The 23,087-nt window shown below is 42.4% G+C and overlaps 2 protein-coding genes across 5 annotated transcripts in view; both read left to right on the forward strand.

Annotated features, from left to right (window-relative positions):
* pot1 (protection of telomeres 1 homolog) overlaps nt 1-2,748 on the forward strand; it is a 76,599-nt gene extending 73,851 nt beyond the window's left edge. For all 4 annotated transcript variants that reach the window (XM_035643107.2, XM_035643111.2, XM_035643108.2 and 1 more), the window contains exons 17-20: nt 400-482; nt 1,167-1,261; nt 1,583-1,688; nt 2,403-2,748. In XM_035643107.2, coding sequence (XP_035499000.1) covers nt 400-482; nt 1,167-1,261; nt 1,583-1,688; nt 2,403-2,548 — 430 coding nt within the window. In that variant the 3' untranslated portion in view covers nt 2,549-2,748. The remainder of the gene's footprint in view (nt 1-399; nt 483-1,166; nt 1,262-1,582; nt 1,689-2,402) is intronic.
* A 2,153-nt stretch (nt 2,749-4,901) lies between these two features.
* Nucleotides 4,902-11,215, forward strand: gpr37a (G protein-coupled receptor 37a). The gene is made up of 2 exons (XM_035643512.2): nt 4,902-6,252; nt 9,450-11,215. The coding sequence occupies exons 1-2, from the start codon at nt 5,314-5,316 to the stop codon at nt 10,275-10,277; spliced, it is 1,767 nt and encodes a 588-aa protein (XP_035499405.1). The 5' UTR covers nt 4,902-5,313; the 3' UTR covers nt 10,278-11,215.
* Nucleotides 11,216-23,087: the final 11,872 nt, after the last annotated feature.

Below are 23,087 nucleotides of genomic sequence, written 5' to 3' on the forward strand. Positions count from 1 at the left end.
ACATCAGGTGCCGGGTGTAAGAAAGGGCCCTTGAACTGGAGAGTTCATTCTTGATCATTCTCTACAGAGGCTGCCAATAACAGTCTCACCACAAGTCACTTTTAGTAGTTGATCAACAGCTTTCAGGGAATCAAATGATCTCCAGCAGCTGATGGTGTCTTCCCAGTCCTCATGAATTTTTCTTGTCCATGTTGGTTCCAAAGTAGAGAATTAAAGTTTGTTCTTGACCTTCGTCTCATCATCAAAGAGTGCTGACAAGATAAAGTTTGTTATATTTCAAAATAAAAGTACTGCAGTGAACTAGTGATGGTGTGAAGACTACTGCAGAGAGCCCTTAAATAATGCCTGTTCTTTCTTTAACGGTCTTTCCCTCTGTTTGATTTCCTGTCTGTGTTTCAGGTGTAAGCGGTGCTCAGAGGCCGCAGTGAGGGAGCCGTCTGCTGAAGGAGTCCAGGTGATCGATGAGAAGATCGTTGCAGAAGGTGAGACACAGTCTGGTTAGAATCTCTGGGCTCCTCAGAGGAAACTGTGGAGATGGAGAACACACTAATATGTAAAGAGTTGTGTTTTCAGCTTGTTGTCTCTTCCCGAAAAGGCCCGAAATAATCCAATTAGTGCAACTTCAACTGAAGAAAATGTCAATCAATCGATCTAATCAGCAACACTTCTATTTGTCAAATGAAATCAAGTATAACATCATAGTGACCGTTTTCTTTGATTTAATGATTTGCAGCTTTTCTCTGTTTCCTATAATTGTAAACTGAATATATGTGGGTTTGGGGCTGTTGGCCAATAAAACAAAACATTTCAAAATGTTACCTTAAGACTCACAGGAAATTGTGTTGGGCCTTTTGGGCATTCTGTCATTAATAATTAATGTTTGTTTAAAACAAATATATGCTGTTAAAATGATTGTTAAGACAGTATAGTTCTGAAGCTGAGGGATTGGATAATACAAAGTCACTGCGCATATCTGCAGGATCCAAGACACAAATGTGTGTGTTTGTGTGACCCTTTTTCACCCTCTGAGTTTCTTTTTCTGCTGATTCAGCAGGTTGTTGAAGTTCCCAGACTAATCCTGGCTGATCTCATGTCTGTTCGAAGCTGCAGCTTTTCCTCTGAAATAAATCACACAGTGTTATTGTCTCTGTTCCTCTGCTCTGCAGCTCTTGGCGTCCAGCTGCTGCAGTTCGTCCTGCTGATGAAGCTCGAGCTGCAGGACGCCACCGACACGCTCAACGTCTTCCTGTGGAGAGACGCCGTGAGTTCTACTCGAAACTTTTCCTCAAATGTGTAATATAAGCATTTTTTTGTCAATCCTCAGTCCCTCTGGGGATAAATGAAGTTATTGAGACGAAAACTGTGGGTTTTGATGATTAAAGTCTGTCCATTTTCACAGGGAATTAATTCATTAGATTAAATAGGACACTTAGTGACAACAGTACTGATAAATACAAACATCTTTCTGTGATTTTCAAGGTAAAAGGTTAACAAGTGACGACGTTCGTTCAACGTCTATAAACTCAGAGTCCGACTCAGATTCACTTTTTGTTTGTTGTCCATGTTTTGTGTCTTTATTCAGGAGCTGTTCCTCAACGTGTCGGCGGAGGATGCAGCAGCCAATCAGGAGGCGCAGAAAAGCATCCATCAAACTATGGATGCTCTCTGTCCACCAGGGGACAGCAAGGGTACATCTGTCAATTACATCTGTTTGGATTTAAGCGTTAAAGGGGCAGTAATCAATTTTGGAGAAAACTTGTCTCTCTCTTTGTTGTTGTTGTGATTCTACTGCACTGACCGGTATGGGTAGACTGACGCGCTAACCATGAGGCCAGAACACCTATATTGTAACATCATTCGCTAGAACGTCTCTTAAGGCGTCGGGGAGTGATCTTAACAAACTGCACACACAGTGTTGTGAGGTGCGGTCAACACCATTTCAAAAAATAAATCTTTACAGAGCCAAGGCTTTGATGAAATACCGGTTTATTTTTCGTAACACACAGAACCTACATACAGCGGACCGTGAGGAAATATTTGCTGATTTTTACAAAAAAAAGTGTATGGGATTAAAATCTCTTGCTGCTCCTTTAAAAGTGCAAAACTTCAGTCTAGCAGCAGCATGATGACAGTAATCATTCGGTCATTTGTTACTCATGATTTCTGTGGGCTGAGATAAGAAATATTCCGTCAACATCCTTATAGGTAGAAGGAAGATGGACTCCAACCAGTATGAGCAGCAGCTACGACTAAATGAATCTGAATATGTACCGGTTAAAAAACAGTGTCTGGCTGTAGAGTGTTTTTCGGTGTTTCTTTACAGATTAGTTTTCCTGTTGGTGTGAAGTGCTGTAGGTGAGTTGAATTATGTGTCAGGTTGGTCTATGTGTTTGTGTCCTTAGGTGGGCGTCCGTGGCTAAATTTGTGTCTGTCAGCGTACCAAGCAGAGGACGACGAGGGGCGGAGCCAAACCTGCTACCAGATTTGCCAAACCACCGTCACCAGACCCAGACCCTCCTCCACGCGGTCCGAAGCTGACCCTGCCTGAAACACCTGCAGGTCACCGCTGAAACAGTGTCCTGCAAGAGGAACTGCTTCTTCCTCTTTTGTGCAGTTTTTTTATATTTATTATGTAAGACTAAATAAATGTACATAAAATGTTGCTGCAAAAGTTTATAATTCTGCTTACTGACATGTGGCTGTCAGTAGATTTTTAATGAGTTTTTCAAAATAAAAGACTAAATAAGGGCTTTCAATGTTGCTGAAGTTTTTGCAGCTGTATATGGAAGGAAACAGCCAGTGAATGTTTTCTGATACTCTCGCTAGCGGTGCTAACTAGTTGTTTTGCGTCTACTTCTATCACCTCTTTACTTCTACTTCTACTGAAGTTAGCATGCTAGCCTCGGCCTCGGGCTCTCAATTTCTGATAGCGAGTCACTGTAGCGTGCTGCACGTGGTGTAGTGGTAAGCACTTTCGCCTCACATCAAGAAGGTTCTGGGTTCGAATCCCGGTTCAAACCAACCAGGGCCTTTCTGTGTGGAGTTTGCATGTTCTCCCCGTGAACGGGTTCTCGTAGGTGTGAATGTGAGAGTGAATGGTTGTCCGTCTCTGTATGTGGCCCTGCGATAGGCTGGCGACCTGTCCAGGGTGAACCCCGCCTCTCGCCCCAGTGACCCTTAAATGGATAAAGTGGTAGACGATGGATGGAGTTACTGTAGCTTCCTGCCTGTCTGAAGGAAGAAGAAGAGCTGTGTGTTAAGACAAAGCAGAGTGCGTCTTGGTGTGTTGCTTCGGGTACAATTGATGTAAAATGAACATCTTTTGGCCAAACAGTGCCACATTCATCTATTAATTTCTAGTTTAATTTCGTTGGCCTGTCCTCCCAGGAGAACCGGCAGGACACAAGATACAGAACATAAATACAGCAGTTGAAGCCTCTGAAAGTCCAGCGTTCAGGTGTTGATTTTTATTTCAACAGTATATGTCTTTAAATTTTTGTATGACAAAATATTCCATAGTAATTCATTGCGCTCCGGATGGATGGACAGACGAAGTCTATATGATGTGACTTCCTCACAGTCCTCATTGCACTGTATAGAAGGACGTATTCAGTCCTGCTGGATCAGAACATTTCTGCACTCACAAGACTTTAAAACCCTGTGTACAACTTGTTTTAAGGTCAGCACTAACTGTCACTGTTCATCTCCAGAGAACTTTTCACAATTAATAGTTGGTGCTGCTCCGCCATCTACTGGTCAACTGACAGCACGACTGTACAGTCTTGTCTGGGTCAAAAAATACTGAAATACAAATGGGAGAAACCAACAAAAAAAGAGAATGATGTAATAATTCTTTCTTTGTTCACTTCTTTTTAATGAACTAATGAAATTTCCTCATATATGTCTGTCAAAGCAGGAAGCTATTATTGTCCAGGGGGAGATAGAAGACAGGCTGACTGACAAACGGGTGAATTTGTAGACTCAGCCTGACCAGACATTTCAGACCTCTCTCATTATCTGCAGTCACAGACCAGAGAAAAGTAAACTGGAAAACTTAAACTACCTAAACCGGTACTGAAGGCCACAAACACACAGGCAGCAGCAGCGCAGGTGTGATACCCATTCTGTGCACTAGATGGCAGACCAGACATTTGAATATGTGTTCTAGAATAATAATGCAGTGAACTTTACTTTAGTTCAAGGAAAACACACATTTCCTGACTGTAACTCCTTCCTCAGCCTTTCACCACACTGCACTGTAGAGGTTCACCAACTGAGAACTCAAGTGGTTTAAAAATAAATCTTCGAATGGATAATATACAAATAATACAAGTACTGGGACTTCATGCAGAAATATTTGTTTCTGCCAAACTGTATATTTTTTTATATATATATAGATATAAATATATATAAAAACTATCAACAATACGGTTGAAGAGTTTGTTTTTTTGTGAGATAAAAATAGATATTTAGTGTAGGCCGTCCACAGTGCTCTTTAAAACACGGCTGCAATTCCACGTGAAGTCAAAACAATAATGTAATACACATGAAAGAAAAGGAAATTAAGTTATCCATAACTATTTAAAGGTTATACACAAGGAAAACATGAAGTTTTTAAAGGAGTCGGTGTATTTCGTGAAACTTACAATAGGCCTACATTAAGTTTCTATATGAGGAAGAATCTTCATTTTTCAAGTTTAATAAATATGACAAGAAATGGTGCGTTTCACTTGATCAAAACTTGACTTGACTTCATTGAAATCAGTTTTTGCTGCATCCTGTTGTTCAGCATAATTTGTACAGTTTATTATCGGATCCGAATAAGCCTGACGGATGACTGGCCACTTGCTCTACCCCCCCCCCCCCCCCCCCCAGATCCTCTCCTGTCTCTCAGACGGAGCTCCGCGTCTCGTCCGGTCGCATCTCTCTCACACCCCGGCCTCCGTGCGTTCACCAGCGGCCTGGCGTGAAGGAACTTCCCTTAAGGGGGGGGGGACCTGCCTCGCCTTCGACCCAGCACCTCCCATCTCCACCTTTTTGCTACGGAAGATCTGAACAGTTTGGTGACAGTAACTGCTTGCAGCCCATTTGAGGACACCATTGCGCGCTGGGTTGCGGTCTCTTCGGTGATGCCTCCAGACTGGAGCCGCTCCGGGACGCACGCGCACCTGAACCCGACAGGTTCACCGCTTTTACGCAACCGACAAAATAAAGGTCAACTGAACTTTCTGGGGCAGAATTAGTCGGGAGGTCAGATGGACGGATCGTTTGCGTTCACACGGTTTCATCTCACCGGTTAGACGGAACCACACGATGCCGCCTGCGCCCCTGAGGTTACTGTGTCTGTGGCTGTGCAGCGAGGCCGTCGTGAGTCAACTCCACTGGCAGAAATCAAAGGCCACCTTCAGTCCTCATTACGAATCCGCCGCCGCCGATGGGAATGCGCAGAGCCGGGGATGGCGCACAGTACGCGCGGCGGACAACGAGGGGACGCGAGGTCGGAGTTCGCGGGCCTCGTGGCCTGATACTGTAAACCGGCCGTCCCAGGAGCTGCTGCCGACAGAGGTGCACCGGCGAGCTGTGCGTAAAAGTGACGCGCAAAATGGACACGGACAGGAGGCTTTACACACGGGTGGAGACGAAACCGGCGAGCCGCGGAGAGGCGGGTGCGTTCAAGGAGAAATACTCCAACACACCCGACACGGATCCACCTGCGTCCCCGCGAGCACCGGACACAGCCGGCGACAGAGGTGGAGCGCAAAGCCCGGCAGGATGAACCACAGCGGGCCGCTGCGGGACGGAGCCGCGGCCGCTTGGGAGGCTCTGCCCGCGGCCATGGCACAGGAGCAAGAGGCCGGGCCGCCCGACGGACTCAACACAAGTGACTACGAGGAGGAGTACTCTCTGCCGGACTTCCCCGAGCCCTCGCCGCTCGCGCCGGTGAACACGCGCACCAGACGCAGGCAGGTGAGGAACCCGTTCTTCCCGGTCACTGCGGAGACCTGGGGGGCATACGTGGTCACGATCCTCGCCGTCGTCATCTTCAGCCTGGGGATCCTCGGCAACGTGTCCGTCATGTGCATCGTGTGCCACAACTACTACATGCGGAGCATCTCCAACTCGCTGCTGGCCAACCTCGCGCTCTGGGATTTCGTCATCGTCTTCTTCTGCCTGCCGCTCGTCGTGTTCCACGAGCTCACCAAGAACTGGCTGCTGGGAGAGTTCTCGTGCAGGATCATCCCATACCTGGAGGTGAGGGGGTGGGGGGGGGGGCCCGGGGTCAATGTCTGAATGCGCGTGAGGTGTGTCGAACAGGTCTGATGAGGATCATGTCATTAAAATGCAATGCCCCCAACAGGTTCATAGAGTTTCTGCGCTTGGTTACAGAACAAGATCAAATAAACTCAACTGGTCTCAGAGGGAATCATGTGTCACACAGGGCAGCAGAAGTTAGGATGCTTAAAACAGTTCAATGCATTGTGATCTATTTTTCTATACAACAAGCTTAACTATGAATGGTGTGACTCAAAAGTCGATGAACACGAAGCTGCAATGAAAAGTTAAAAACAAAAAATTGGACTTGGATGTTGAAGGTGCTGCGTCTTGTGTCTGCAGGAGGCAGCCGGAGTGACATGTAGTGAAAAGTGTGTTGAGTTTGTGTCTCATCGTTCAAACAAAGTTTACAAGTGTACTGTGACATTACTGGTGCATGCAACAGGATGAAATGTGATCCAGGTGCACCTGACGGACGGGTGCAAAGGTCACGTGACATCAGAGTGGATTTACTGTACGGTGGCTCCAGACTGTAGTCGGGGTTTACGTGGGGTTTAATGTCGCCTAATGTGAAGGTTGTGTAATCTGATCAGTGTCACATCAGGCTGCAGAAAACAAGACAGACAAACAAGACAGCACGTGCTGACCAGAGTGGGATTAACAGCATGGAAACGTGCACAACCTGCAGCAGCTCGACGTGTTCGCAGCCGGTTGTGAGGATGGAAAAGCTTCTGAAAACAAAAGGTCGTGTTTCCTGATGTTTAAGCTTCTTAGCGAGAGCAGCTTTGTTTGAGACAATGACCTACATAACGTCAGTGATATTTACTGACGTTATCCGCCAGCGTCTTTTAATTCATGACTTTTTATTCCTTTCCCTTTTTTCCTTTTCCTTTTTTGTTTAATTCTACTTACAAATACTATTACAAATGAATAATGGAAAAGACATACATCTATTTTAATGCTAAAGTTGCATACATTTGCACATTTATTGTATCAAGAACAATCTCATAATAAAGGAATGAGAAATAAACATAGTGGTTTAAATGGACCAGTTTCTTTAATGGAAATCTTCTGGAAGTCAATGATAGACTCTAAAGCTAACTGAACAAACTAACGTAACAACTTTGCTGTAAAATGTCATATAATGTAATGTACTACACTACATTTACTCTTAATTACTACCAAACTACATGGGTCTTTCCAGGAAACCTTCAACAAATGACTAGGAAGTAGCAGACCTGTAACATAAAATGCACACAAGTATTGAAAGTAAATGAGATGAATATAAAGAATGTAAAGTTGATTATTCAAAGTTAAAGTTGAACACAAACTGTACAGCCTGAGTTCAGAGACGTGGCACGGATCTGAGACCAGTTTCCTCATTGAACTGTTTAATGGGGCGTAATCACACAAAACAGCAAAAGGATTAAATCTGCTGTTATGGTCCCACCGCCAACACACGCACAAACACACACACACACACACCGAAGATATCTAAGACGTAACATTAGTAATTGGTCCCACCGCCAACACACACACAAACACACACACACACACACACACACCGAAGATATCTAAGACGTAACATTAGTAATGTGACAGCCTCCATCTGTCTACACATTAAAGATTAGACTGTTATTGTGAGTATTTCTGTTTTTACCTGCCTTTAATGAACATCATTTCCCTCGAGCCATCGGACAGTTGCAGGGTAAACAGCTTGACAGACAGTTGCCGAGTTCATGTCATCATCCATGTCATAATTATGGTGAGAAAACTCGGATGTTTCTGCAAGTCAGAGCTGGATAATACAGACGTGTTTCAAAGTCTGTTAGTAATCGGTGGAGACCTGTTTGGACAGCAGAGAAGTTGGAAAGAGTTTTGAAGAGAGTGTGGGATGATATCATGGATAAGAGGGAAACTGACGCCCTCACGTATAAAACGCACACTGCTGCAGTGGGAAAATATGATGGCCACTGTCTCTCTTGTTAAGGACAATATGTGAATGATGTGACGTTGGTTTTTGATCATTCCAGCAAACTTAACCTGCAGAAGTTGAAAGATATTGAGTGAGATAAAAACTCACAGAATAATACATTTTTTAGATTAAAAGTCTGACAGGACATTGGCTGCCAACATTCAGTTTTCAGTCACACTTTTATAGTATAGAAAAAGTCTTCATGAACCATCTCTAGACCTAAAGTGTTCAGTTCACAGTTCGAGCGACTGTGGAGGCTGATATGGTATACTGGGGATATTTGATGAAATATTTTGAGGAAAAAAAAGTCAGAGCATTCAAGGTTGGAATACAAACCTTACAGTATCTAATCTACCACCATTATAACGAATGACTTAATGTTCATCTTTAACTATTGACTCTAATATTGTGAATTTTCCCCATAAAATAGTTTTATTATTGCATATTAGTTATATTACTTTTAGTTGCATATATTTTAACTTTCTCTCTCGCTGTTCCTTGACTGCACTCTCTCTTAAATCTCTCTTTTTTTAATGTTGTCAAAGTTGTAATAAACTACGTTTCAGGATTAAATTGTCATACTCAACAGATTGACTACAAGCACGGCAGTGATTCTGTTTGAAGCTGTTTACACAGTCTCACTAAGCAAAGTTCCCATGACATAGATCATTACATTTCAAGGTGAATGCGTTTTAAGATTAGGGAGGGGTTTGGTTTAGGTAAGGGTTCAGGAAATGAAGGAGACAATGGGAAATTGTGGTCCGGGATATACCTAAACACCTAGCTACCTACCTAGTAATATATTTTAAAAGCTTTTAATACAAGTTGGCTATTCAGCAAGTTGCCCTGAAGAAGGCCTCTGTGGCTGAAACGCGTTGGCATGTTTAAATTGTAACAGGGACTAGATAGTCAAGTTGTATTAAATGTTTTTATTTCCCTCTTCAGAGCCCCAGATTCTTCAAACTTTTCTCTACTGAGACCTAACAAGCCATAATGTTCTACTGACCACTGAGTGCTCATTGGTAGTAACATCAACATGTTGACGTGCGTCCTGGCTGGTGTGATCCATCACAAGATGGTGTCTGGTTGATTGCGTTAACACAGAGATTTGGTGCACTTTGCTCACCTGGGTTCTTTTCTTCAGAACTTGTGAGAGAGTTATTCTTAATAGTTTACTGTGTGAATTTTCTTCTGTTCACAGGTGGCATCTCTCGGGGTCACGACCTTCACACTGTGCGCTTTGTGCATCGATCGCTTCCGGGCCGCCAACAATGTGCAGATGTACTACGAGATGATCGAGAACTGGGCGTCCACCGCTGCCAAGCTCGCCGTCATATGGGTGGGCGCTCTGCTGCTGGCACTACCTGAGCTGCTGATACGACAGCTGGTCACCGAGGACGGCGACCCGCCCGACGTGGCACCGTGTGAGCGCTGCGTGGTCCGGATCTCCACGGAGCTCCCGGACACGCTGTACGTCCTGGGACTCACCTATGATGGCGCGAGACTCTGGTGGTACTTCGGCTGCTACTTCTGCCTGCCTACGCTGTTCACCATCTGCAGCTCTCTGCTCACCGCTCGCAAGATCCGCCAAGCCGAGAGGGCCTGCGTGCGCGGCAGCAAGAAGCAGATCCAGCTCGAAAGCCAGATGAACTGTGCAGTGGTGGCGCTGGCCATCCTCTACGGCTTCTGCATCATCCCGGAGAACATCTGCAACATCATCAGCGTGTACATGGCCGCCAGCATCCCCAGGAGAGCCCTGGACATCCTGCATCTCGTCAGCCAGCTGCTGCTCTTCTGTAAGTCTGCCGTGACGCCGGTGCTGCTGTTCTGCCTGTGCCAGCCTTTCACCAAAGCCTTCCTGGACTGCTGCTGCTGCTGCTGTGAAGAGTGCGGCTCACCCGGAGCCACCACCGCCGGCGACACCGACAACGAGTGCGCCACCACCGAGCTGGAGATGTCGCCGTTCAGCACCATCCGCGGGGAGGCGTCCACCTCTTCCACCTACGCAGCTGTGGGGACACACTGCTGAGGTCAAAGGTCAAAGGTCAGCAGCATTAAGCAGACCTGGCTCTGGGTCCGCCGTCTGATGTAATTGGGAATTTGATTGGTGGACATGTTGACATATCAGACTACAGACCACTGAAGAGAAAAGGACCCAAACTGTTGAACACTTAACTGACTGGCTGAAGACGTCAGCGTCCGTCCACTCACTGTTTACAGAGTTTATATATGAAAGAACACACAGTTAGTGTTGATTAATACCATTTTTTTATTTCGATTATGTTTTTTTATTAACTCACAGGTATTTTTACTGAATCTGCACCCAGTCTTACTGTTGCTGATTAATTTTTTCTGCCCCTTATTTTTTTAATTTATTTATGGATTTGTCCTTTCTCAGCATTTTCCTTGGAAAATGGAAGTTATCTTAGTTAGTTTAGTTAGTTGTGTTGAAATTATAAGCAGCTGCTGCTCCATTTAAATCCAAGAAAATATTCATTTATTATTCATTGTTTGTTGGAAACTTAATTTGCCCTATGTGTTGAATTATTCATATAGAGCTGTCCTGTGCTATCCTGGCATTTAATTGTAATTATTAATGAATTGTTTTTTGTACCGATTAAAAATTCAGATTATTCCGAGGAAAGTTTCTGGGGAATAACAGAGATCACACAATAAAATGTTGCCTTTAATTGTTGTGTTCTGAGAAACAGCCTGCTCTAGTCTGTAGTTTTGTTCTTTTGACTGTTTATTTTCTGTTCTGTCGATGTGTGGGTGAGTTAAATGGGAACGTACAGTAATATATTGGAAATGGCTGTAGATGTTGTACGTATACGTGTAAGTATTTTGTTCTTCATCCTGTGTTTGATCGCAGAAAACGACACTGCACTCAATCTGTAATGTGATCAGTTGGGGAATTTTTTTGCCACATGAAAGTGTCACTTTGATTAAAAACAATTTAAAATAGTATATAATCATTTTTAAATGTGGTGTTCATTTAAAGAGTTGAATTATTTGCCTGGCACATTTCCTCACAGCTAACTTCTCCTAACTTCCGTGATCACCACAGAACATCAAGTAAGAGGAAACAAACCATGTCAGTTTTTGAAAAACTAAAATTTGAACAAATGGGTGCTAACACATATTTTGTTAAGATGAATTTGAATGTAACTCACGTCACCTAATCGTAGACTATGCAGTAGAAGTGACGTCTCGCGTCTTTGGAGAAAAAATCCCTCTCATTCTGTAGTTGCTTCAGGTTATGGGTTTGCTCATAGTTAAAGCAAAAAACTTCTACTGCTATAGCAAACCATTACAAAAGTGCTGGTGCCTCATTCAAGTCATAGGATTCAGAGCATATTATGAGCAGCCGAGTGGGGACAACTGTTCACATCAGCCACAAAAACCTGGTAGAAAAATTGCTGAAGTCTTCATCACAGGTCGTCACATCTTAAGTCAAATGTATGTAATATCTTAAGTCTTAATTAGTATTTAATAATATTCTCAATGTTGTTTCACATTAGAATCTCCTTGATAATGTAGCAGTCATGTTATGGACACTAGTTTCAATTACTTCAACTTTGTTTTTGGGGAAATCCTGTTTCCCGTCATTTTGGTATGGCAGATGGCTTACAATACCCATAAGCGTTTGCTGCCCTTCACATGGCCAAAAAGTTTGTCAGAATGAACCAAGAATTTGAGCGAGAGATGAAACTTTAGTTTCGGCTGTTACAGATTTTAAAATTGATGACTTGGTGTTTCTTGCCAAACAGTGGCAAGAGTACCTCAGCGTAGTAATACTCTCAAAAGTCCTGTTTGTTGACATTATTCAATGATAACAGTTTCATGGTGTTCCAAACATTTCAAACCATAAAAGGAATCACATAAAATCGTCTATGGGGAAATGAAATAGGAAATGCCTGAAATGGCTTATTTTGCTATCGTCTTAAGTCAGACATTAAAATCCCAGAGGGAGCAGCGTTCTTTAAAGATTCTAAAGCGATACACGTTTTGTAAAAAAGACCGTGCGCGTCGAAAAAGAATCTTGGTTTTTCAGCACAGCCACCACACAACACAGCAAATACAGTTTTTAAACATCACTCGTCGAGCAGTAAAATCAGAACAACAACAACGAGAGAAACAAGCTTTCTCCAAAATAACGGTTTGTCCCCAAATATGACAAAGCATTTTCTTTTGGTAAAATCACATTTGCTTGTTGAAGAAGAACAGAAGGAAACGTGTGAAGCCAGAAGAAAAAAAGCAGAGTAAGACTCAATGTTGCCGAGGACACAGCCGCCATTGTTTGTACAGTTCAGACTCAACAACACATTACAGTCCATGTACAGTCCAACACACAACTGAGTCTCCCGCCGGCACGGAACAGGATGTCAGTGCTAGAAAAACATTTAGATTCTAAAGTTTTCATTCGATCAAATCACAGAAAATATTAGAACAAACCACGACTTTTTCTATTCTGATAACAGCAGAAAACGGTATATTTGCTGTGTCACGCCCAGCACAACTCTCAGCTGTTTTGTCTCTCGCCATCGTTTCGTCATCACCGTCGGCGCCCGGCCGCAGAGAACACAACACGCCATTGTTCTCGCCTCCCGTTGTCACGACGACAGAGGGGAGTCTTCCTCTCAGCTGGCTGCCTCAGTGAACAGTGCTACAGTACCAAAGACACACAGCACATGGGGGCTTGTTTTATTCAGAGAGAAGTTGCCACTGATGGTTTCTGGTCTGAGACGGTGTAGTAAACAGCTCCTCCTGGTTCCTGCTGGTTTCTGAACACGTAGATACATGTTTCTGGTGGAGCTGCTTTTTGCGCTGAACATTCTTCCTGTCAGTGGTTTGAAGTACCAGTGTGGACATGCACACTGAGCATGAAAACATCACTCTATGTTTAAGTGTGTTCAATAGTATCAACATCGTCTACGTCATCTTCTTCTTCTTCTTCTTCTTCTTTAAGGTAGCTTGCATCCTACTGCACACTCCCGGCGCAGACATGGACATAGCGCTTTTCCATTGAACAGGTTGTGATAACGTAAGTGGGGAAACGTGTGAAATCTTGAAGTGGAAAATTGAGAGAATTTAGACCACAGGAGGAAAACGGGAGATGGTAGTGATAATTGGGAGTCTCCCAGGAAAATTGGGAGGGTTGGCAAATATGCATATAGGATGTTATCGTAATAATACATTTGTTGAAATCATAGACATAAAGATGGACGACATGACAGCTCCCAAAAGTGTTGCCAAATCATCTGGATTGCCCTCTGGTGGCTGGCTACAGTATAGGTCATAATCTCTGCCTCCTCCAGGTTAGGAGACGGGACATGGACCAAACTAAATGGTCAAACTACATGTCAAATACAATTTTTCCAAAGATGTTCTCTGTCATTGTAGGGCAGTTCTTATCTCACTGATTTTTCTGCTAAGTTTGTTTTTAATTAGTTATGTGATGCTATAAAAAACGGCTGAAATGTCATGATTGATCAATTGGTGGAATGTGAGTATCAGTGGGACCTTGATACCGATGTTCCACACCACAGTCATTACCGCGCAGACTCTGGCTCCAAATCACGTCACCAGCGCAAGATGGATGCGCCCGTATGAGATACTCATTTTCATACTGCTGCAAGATAAGTTGGATGCTGTGTCTCACCTGAACACATGAACGCCTGAAAAACTCGTGGTCTGGATGAATTCCCATGGAGTCTTCAATCCACAAATATCTTAATTTAACTATAACCAATAGATGCATCTGACAAATAAGATTTCAACTCTAGATTGATTAGCAAAACAGGTTTTAAATTCGCTATTCCCCATCATTTAAGACAATGTGCCTAAAAAATGAATATGTATTTATGGCACTCGAGTTCTTGCATAATGACATAACATTCTTGTTTAATTGTTTTCACCCAGAGGATTCTTTGTTTGTAAACCACATTCTTCTCTAATCACCCGGTTTGGCTTTGATTTGCTCTCTGGCACCAAACTTGCGTGTTCAAGTCTTTTGTGAACGAGGCTGGCGGCCCGGTCCCGGCTCCAGTAATTAGACAGCCCCATTCATTCAGAAACAATGGGGCGACGGGTACACTGAGGCTCTGCTGCTGAACAAGCTGCTCACTGACCTTTCCAAACTGCTCCCCGAGTTGTTTTCTGGGATGAGATGTACATCCTGGGAAGGCCAAAATCGCTGGCCCCTGATTGGTGGCCGATAGCCAGTTAACCCTGGTAGTCAAGCCACTGGTCCTGGATGGTGCAGAATCAGGTAACTTATTTCTGCTGTGGTATCTAAACATTAAACAGGCATAAAAAAAAGTTGTCAAATAAAATGTTTTGAGCATCATTACAACAGGACTTATTTGTATTTCTGTTACAGGTCACCAAAGCTAAATGTGGAACATACACCAGATGATTGCCCCTTTCCTAATTATATTTTCAATCATGTTCCAGTTTATTAGGTACACCTAGCTAAAATATTATGCTGCCTGAAAACAGTCTTACAATAAATCCTCTCTTAATTAATTTTATAATATTTCAATGAATCAACCTTGTCTTCCCTAGAAATTACATTTATATATTAATCACTTACTAACTACAAACTTCATTTTGAAAGAAATGTAATTGCTGACCTGATTACATTTTCTATTGACAGTGTTGTTTATTAATTCATCTCGTAAGTCACAGAAAGGCTGATGCTGAATGTATCAGTAAAATATTCACAAAAAGCCAAATCTAAGGAAGATGAAATGTCCTAAATCGAGGCAAAACAGGATTTGTTTGTTTAATGAGATTTTTCTCCTAACCAAAGAAGTTTTTATGTTCGAGTCTCTTTTGGTTCAAGCTTATTTTCAATACAAATCTTGGCAGTGAAATCTTCCTTTTCTGTTTCCTGATAAGTTTGTTTATTTTAAGTCATATTTTCCAATTTTATTTCATTTTAGAGATGTGAGTTTTTGCAGTGGCCATAATCATGTTGACAGACAATTCATGCCCCTGCCCACAGACTTTGGTTTTAGAGCAGTCATCCATGTTATCCAGTTATTTCTCTCCTAGCGTCTTAAAATACACACTTCAAATGGTCACCATGGTCGCGTGGAGCAGAGAGAGTGCAGGTGCAGAGCGGTTGTTTAGTTCCATATGTGAGTCTTTAAGTCTAGTCTGCCTGACTCCTTGAGGAGGTGCACATGGTATAGTGTAGGTGCTCCCATCAGTCTATCCCTCATGTTATAAAATAACAAATCTCCTCCTGCCATAATGAATAGAATCCCAACAGCACACATCCCCGAAATGCCCTAAAAAATCAACAACAAAAAAATCAACCATCACCACATGCCAGAGGTGGTTCCCATCTGCAGCCCTCACCATCAGAAATATACATGGATGCATCTGGCCCCCTTCTCATTCTCCAATCAGTGATGTCTGTACCATGAATTGTCAAGAGAGAGCAAAAACACCACAGCAGATTAATCTTCAGGCAGAAATGTCCCCCTTTCACTCAGGAGGGGAAACACCTCACGGCTGCTGAGCCAATCATTATGATTTGGGCGTGATGACTGATGGAAGCAAGTAGTCTCTTCCCTGCGGTAAACACCAACTGAGGAAAAATCACAGTGAGATGTATAAAGATTCTAATCTGAAGACTTCAGATCCAGTCATTGCCAGATATTTGCAACTGACGACGACGGCATAAGTTGTGCTGATGGAGATGCACTTCTACATAATCAGCTGTACCTTGTTGTACAAAGTTCACTTGCCTCCAACTCCCTCTGCAGGCTCCACAGTCCTTCATGCAGCTCCATCCAGGATCTCGGACCAACATTTTTTTTGGCATGTATTTCTTTTCCCACTCTTTGGGCTTTTTCAGCAAAAATGTCTCCATGAATATACAATGTGTGCTCCCTCCTGACTAAAGTGTGTCAGGAGGCTAAAGTGTGGCCTGTGCAATCTTTGTTGGTCTGGGCCAAAGTGAACTCTTCATCTTGACATTACGTTTTAATCATCCAATTTTCTTGGTAAAGATGTATTTTTTTGACATTCATATTTCATTTTTTAAAATCTCAGAATAAACTTACAGTTTTAAATCCTCATGAGATAATGTGTGATATCACCAGATTAAGCTCCACAGTAGCTCAATTTATCTGAGGATACTGAGTTCAATCTAACTTAATATAAGGACCTTTTTTTTAACCTGACGGGTTAAGGCACCAACCATGACCCAAAACGACCGGTTTGAATCCAGCCAGAGCAGGATTCAAACTGTGATTCCTCATCTTTTATTTCCTGTCAGCTCTTTGAGAGCAACACCCTCAGTGTGGTCCTTGTTTTTCAAACCCAGTAGCACATTAAGACAAAAAATCAATCCAATAAAACGCAGTCAATAGCTGCATCCCAATTCAGGGGCTGTAGACTGATTTTGTCCCAGTAGTGTGGCTGTCTCAATGCGAAGGCTATCTGTGCGGTCAAGAACTGCATTTTTCTCCATTTCTCAGCGACAAGGTTCCAATGTGTGGATTTTTCTCAGGCCAACCCTTTCCTAGGTTTCATTACATGTCAGAGATGAAACACTTTTCAAAAAGGAAAGGAAAGTGCCGACCTGTATATTGGAGAAACTAAACAACCACTTACCAAATACAGTCCATTTAAACAAACACATGGTTTAACACAGAAGAGCCAGCTGCTCAGGGCAGGACTCAGCTTTCTATCACAATTGATAAAATGCCCCCTAAACAATACATTCAACAGATTATAGATCAGAACCACCATCCCCATAATTCCTTAATAAAACGTTCCATTTATGGCAGTGGGGCTGCATCGGCAATGCCAGTGGCTTGCTCGTCCGCCTTTTGGTCCAAACTGAAATATCTAAAGTAACTAATGGATGGATTGGCAGATGTTCATTTTTTGGCAGACTTTTGTGATCTTTTGACTTTTCCTGTAGCACCACTTTGAGTTCAATATTTTTGGTTGACAGTGAGATGCCTTGAGAAGTGTGAGTTAAAGTTGGTCAAATTTTAACGTAGCTTTGGTTTATGACCAAATACCTGCAAACCTGACATTCCCATCAGTCTCAAGGGTACATTGTGTTTGGTGCTAATTAGTAAATGTTTGCATGCTAATACACTTAAGAGGGATGGTGAACCAGCTAATCATCATCCTAGCATTGTTATTGTGAGGATGTTAGAATCCTTACATTAGCATTTAGCTACAAAGCCACTATATAGCCACTATATCACACTGTTTCATGTTGTTGTAAAAAATTGGTAAATGTTATCTCTCAAAAATAGGTTGTCGTATGTACTCATGCTGCAGTTTGCCTGTAAAAAGACAAAAATCCATACAATAATAAATTAAAGACATCATTGAGCTAAAAAGCCTAAAATGATTATCATTCTACAAAAAGACTACACACATTTTTCATTTGGATAGATATTCAGACTCTGGTTTACTGTAATGAAAATTTTCTTGACTAAAGCAACACGGCAGTTAGCTGAGGCTTCCGATAGCAGCATCCAAACCCCAGGCAAGAACATTAATGTGTGCTTAACCCTTCTGACAGAGATCACGGCGAAAGGTTAAAGACAATTATGAGGAGAAATGTGAATGGGGAAAGAATCCGAAGGCCCGTCCACCCAATTATCCCCATGAAAGAGCCTTTTGACAAACCGTTGGAGTCGGCATCCATAATGTATCTGCTCAGACAGAAAACAGAAGCTGGAATCATTTGTTAGATCGCAGCCCGGCTGTTGTTGCCCGGAGCCGATTTTCTAATTGCATTCCCCCTGACAGTACTGAGTGAAATACGGGGAGGGGAGGGGTGTGGGACACGAGTGAGGGGGTGAATTCCCTTAGTGAAGCATCGGTTTGCGCAGCAGGGCATTCAGACACAGCCGGTGACCTAGAAATGTAACAATCCCAGACAAAGGAAAAGAATCGTGACAATAAAACTCTTATCCCCCTCCTCTGACAGAGCAGATAATGCAGGCAGGATGAGGACCAGACCGAGCTGAGCTGGGCCGGGTCGAACCAGGCCGCCACAGCACAGAGAGTGAAGGCTCCACCTGAGGAGGCTGTGGTTGAGTAAGCAATCGACTGTTGGGGAGTGTTCTTACTTAAGAGTCCACATCCTGTGGGTCTTCATCAGCCCATAAACCGCTCAGTGGTCGTTTGCTGTCAGCATTCACGATGAATCATAGTGTATTTGCCGACACCCTGACCTTTCCTGTAAAGCCACCATTAGACCAAAATGTTTACACACAATTACATTCTTAGTCTTCTGGGGCCTGACGTATGAGGATGCAAACACAAAAACCACGCATCCTTCTGGTATTTGTAACTTTTCTGTGGTGGTTGTCGAATGCACGTTGAGAGGTGTAATCACAAAGTTTTATTTGGGCTGTATGCCGATTTCACTGATTCTGTTATTGTTTTCGCTTTTCTTTTTACACAATAGTAAAGGTTTAGTCAAAGCAACATTGAATTATTATTGAATAGAATTATCTTTATTTTCCTTAATTACGAATTATGAAGCACTTGGCAAAGTCGGTTTCAACATGAGTACTGAGCACTAAGTCATCCCTCTGATGTGCAATGATAATTAATGAGAGATCATTGCCTTCTCTTGTTTACATGTGATGAATTTGTGCCGCTACTGGAATTTCAATTAGCCAGAGCGGAGCACTGACAGCTGTTCTGCTGTTGGAAAAACCTCGGCGAAAAGGAACACGGTCAGTAAACCTGTACTTCTTCTTTTCCTCTGCAGGTACAATCATCGACAAAGCAGGTATAAATATCAACATGCAAACATATGTTTGAGGGCACATCTGCATCTATTAATGGTGTGGTTGTGGTGGGTGCACATGTGCCCAACCCCACAAAGGCTGAGATTTATGAAACACGACAATTCATACTTGCATCTTTATATATAAAAAAGAATATAAACGTATTTATGTCTGTGCATGAACATAGTTGTAGTCTCATGAGCTTAATGCATCTAGGCCTGGATGGTGTTACAAAAGGTATTTGTCAATCCATCTCTAAGTTTACATGTCATAGTAACTGCTAGCTGGTTACTAACCTGAAAAATGTCACAGCTAGAAAAGACTGCAGTGATGTGTAAGTGATATGCCAGGAAGCATCTGTAGGACAATCCAATAAAACGCAGTCAATAGCTGCGTCCCATTTCAGGGGCTGTAGACTGATTTTGTCCCAGTAGTGTGGCTGTCTCAATGCGAAGGCTATATGTGCGGTGAAGAACTGCATTTTTCTCCATTTCTCAGCGACAAGGTTCCAATGTGTGGATTTTTCTCAGGCCAACCCTTTCCTAGGTTTCATTGCATGTCAGAGATGAAACACTTTTCAAAAATGATGTATGGTGGCAAACTCGACCATACATAACATTTTTTGTTATAAGTATGAACTCAGTCAAATAGGTAACGGCACAAGGTGCCATCTGAGCTAGGCGATCGCGCTGCAGTAGCTTACAATGTAAAAGTAAGAGCGGGACAAGCTGGTAACGCAAATGGAAAATCCTCCGAAGACCAGATTGACTATGGAAAGTTTGACATATGTAGTGGTCCGTGACTGCACTTCTTGCACCAGAGAGCAGAACACATGACTGAGTTGGTAGTCATTAGATGTGATGTCTTTATATAAACAATAATTCTGCAGTTATTTCGTTCTTAAATTGCTTAAATATAGCTTTTCAGCAGCCCTCAGGGACATTAGTAAAGATTTTTCAAACCCGCAGGTCACAGCAGAAACCAGAAACAGATCCAACACATGAAATATTCATACAACCCTAACAGTCAGCCTGTTCATCCGAGGCCGCTCCATCACTCAGAGACCGGATTCTTCTGAAAGACCAGCTGATGCTGACCAGGCCTGAATATGGATGAGAGGGACGTGAGACGAAGGCAAACATGTATCCCGACATTACATCTCACTGTGCACTGGAATGTATTCATTCACACAACTCACAATGAATGTTTTATTACTGAGCACTGTACATTCCAGACGTGTAAAATGAGTTTTATGTTACAATGAACACTCTATTGAGTGGTAAGACATTTTAAGATTTTCTTTTTGATAAAGACAGATCCAGACTAGCTCCTTCCAGTCTCGCTGGCTCATTACTTATGTCCCATAGTTCAGGTCACACCCTCACCTAAACTGCTGTAATGCTGAGTTTACATGAGAGAGAAACATGAGCAGCGAAAGATTGTTTCACTGTTGTAGAAGTGGTGCCCACTCAGAGTAAATGTAATGGTAACACATGAATGATCATGTGATATGTATAAACTGTTGTTATTTCGAATGTTTGTTTAGTTGTATTGTAATGTGCAAGTGTGTTTGTGTGGCAATACATTCATGATGCAGTTGGTTATGACCAAATCTACAGTACAGTGGCCCTGAGAGCTCAGCACGCTGCAACATAAAAAAACAATAAAAACAAATAAAAACAAATTAGGAAAACATCCACACCGACTGACAACACATGCACAGCAGCCAAATACAGAAACACGCTGCAAATACACACAACTTCACCAAATAGACAAACACACTGCAAGAAACAAAGGCTAAAAACACCGTTTTTTCAGGAGACACAAAAAAGTGATGAACGTTGCTGGGATATATATACATGTTATCTTATTTTCTTCAGTAACTTTAACCAAACTTCGGTAAGTCAAAAACATGTCTCCAAACTCTTTGACCTCCATGGAAAGTGTCACGGCATCAAGGAAAGATGTGAAGGAGAATTCAGGAGGAAAAGATGACCACAGTGATGAGAGAATCCTTCTTTTTGTTAAAACAACTTTATTTACACCGCATGGGAGCTCAGTACAGTAACAAACTGTGTTGTGAGGCCTCCAAGTCAAGTAAGGTCACACCTCTTAGGATAGGTTGTTTTCAGTGGGTACCTCTTCCTATGAGTAATTGGAGGTTAAATGTAGCCTATTGAAAACATGAAATCTCCTTCACATCTCTCAATGGAAGAAGTCACGAGGTTGTGGAAAAGGGAATAGGGGAGGAGATTCGCTTGAGATTTGTATGCACCTCGAGGGGAAGTTGTGCCAATTACACCAATTACAGTGGACCGGTCTGTTTTTGTGTAGGAAGTAATGACTCGAGAATGTGAATGAAGCTTCAGTAGTAGCTGCTGAGACTGAAGGCAAAAAAGTGAACACAGATAACCAACAATCTGCAGCACCGGCCGCCCCTCTCTGTGGACCAAAGTCCTGATGTCACGTCCAGGCTAGCCGCCCCTCAAACTGTAAACATGTTCCTAGTGTTTACTTTCATATTGTAAGACAATGAGCATTTTTACCCCAAAATTTATAGCTGTACAAAAATTCTATTGCTATCCTCATCGTAACATATGAAGAGAGCCATATTAAATACCAAGGCTAGATTTTTAGCCAATTGTGTTATTGATAATGTCAGAGAGATAGTTAATGAGGTTTTCCTTATGGACATGATGCTTACATTCTGGTTTTTCGTTCTTAGTTCACACACTTCACTTCACTCAGGGATGTGTGTGTGTGTGTGTGTGTTTCTAAATAGTATTATTGTCTGTGTTACTGTAAAGGAGGAGCCACACTCGCTGTATTTTGCGTGTGTTGAATACTCTTGCGTGATTCACAGCCTATTCATGTTTTCATTTGGGTATTCTTTTTGTTGCTGAGCAGTGAGGCAGTATGGGGGCGTGTGGGGACATCCCCTGTTTGAAAGTGATGTGCCGCACCTGCTCTGGCCACAGACAATGTTTTTAGCTGCGGCAGCATGTGTTTATTTATTATATTTATTCTTTTATTTTATTAAAAAATTTTGTTGCTGATTTTGCTGAGATTGTCTCTTGCACTTCTTTTCTGCGTCTGCTCCCCTTACTCTGTACTCTGGCAGGAAAGGCCAGTTTCGTGTTGTGGTTTATGTCCGGTGGTAGAAATATAAAGACAATCAAATCAATTTGATCATAATTGGGAACACTTTTTTGGTTGTTGGTTTCACAGTGTCAGAATGCCAACCTCAAAGGTTTACCTCAGGAGAAAATCCATGAGTATGTGGGAGGATTTGTTATTTAGTGTGTGAAGTGTCTGCGGGACACAGCTTCCACCCAGCCAGGAAGGCTGGTGTGTGTGAAAGAAATAGAGCTCTGGCTCCCCCTGCAGGACAACAACACGCAACGCAACACAACGCTGACAAGGGCGTCAAACCAGTAAGAGAAAAATAATACAAATGATTTATTTGGTTTGTTTGATAGTGAACTTTTCAAGAGGAATTGTTGTAATTCCTCCAAGGAATATTAAGGATCAATGTTATGGAATAAAGCTAACAATAATTTGATCATGTTTTGATCACAGTTCTGTTTTTTAAAACCCTTTTGCGTTTATTCTGAGAAATCCCTGTAAGCTCTGACATGTAAAGAGAAAAAAATCTGTGGAAATGCAGGTGAAGCTGTGAAGTGATGAACTCGCAGTATGATTCTGCTCCTGATGAGTGTTCTCTAATTTGCGGACCCTCGCTGGTAAATGTGGCAACTTGGCAACTTTATTTATGTCTTCATAAATACAAAAAATTCATGACGACATAACACACACAAAAATCTGAACCTGTGGATTAATCCAGTATTTTCATATTTCAGTGTGATGGGGGGAAAAAGACAGATTCATCATACAGACAACATGTGAGTGATTCACACATGATGTTTGACTACATGAAGACAGTGAACAGTAACAAGTCAGTAACTAGTAATTATCATGGGTTACGTTATGGAATTTAACACGAATTAATCGTTGAACAGTAACTTGGTCCCATTGATTATATGATAACCGTGAAA

The sequence above is a fragment of the Scophthalmus maximus genome, chromosome 7 (assembly GCF_022379125.1).
Source record: "Scophthalmus maximus strain ysfricsl-2021 chromosome 7, ASM2237912v1, whole genome shotgun sequence".
Classification (NCBI taxonomy): Eukaryota; Metazoa; Chordata; class Actinopteri; order Pleuronectiformes; family Scophthalmidae; genus Scophthalmus; species Scophthalmus maximus.

Excerpts from the sequence above, each read along its gene's own strand:
- gpr37a (XM_035643512.2), top strand. The coding sequence starts at position 5,314 with ATGCCGCCTGCGCCCCTGAGGTTACTGTGTCTGTGGCTGTGCAGCGAG. Across the intron at positions 6,253-9,449 it reads GGATCATCCCATACCTGGAG|GTGGCATCTCTCGGGGTCAC; the intron begins GTGAGGGGGTGG and ends TTCTGTTCACAG.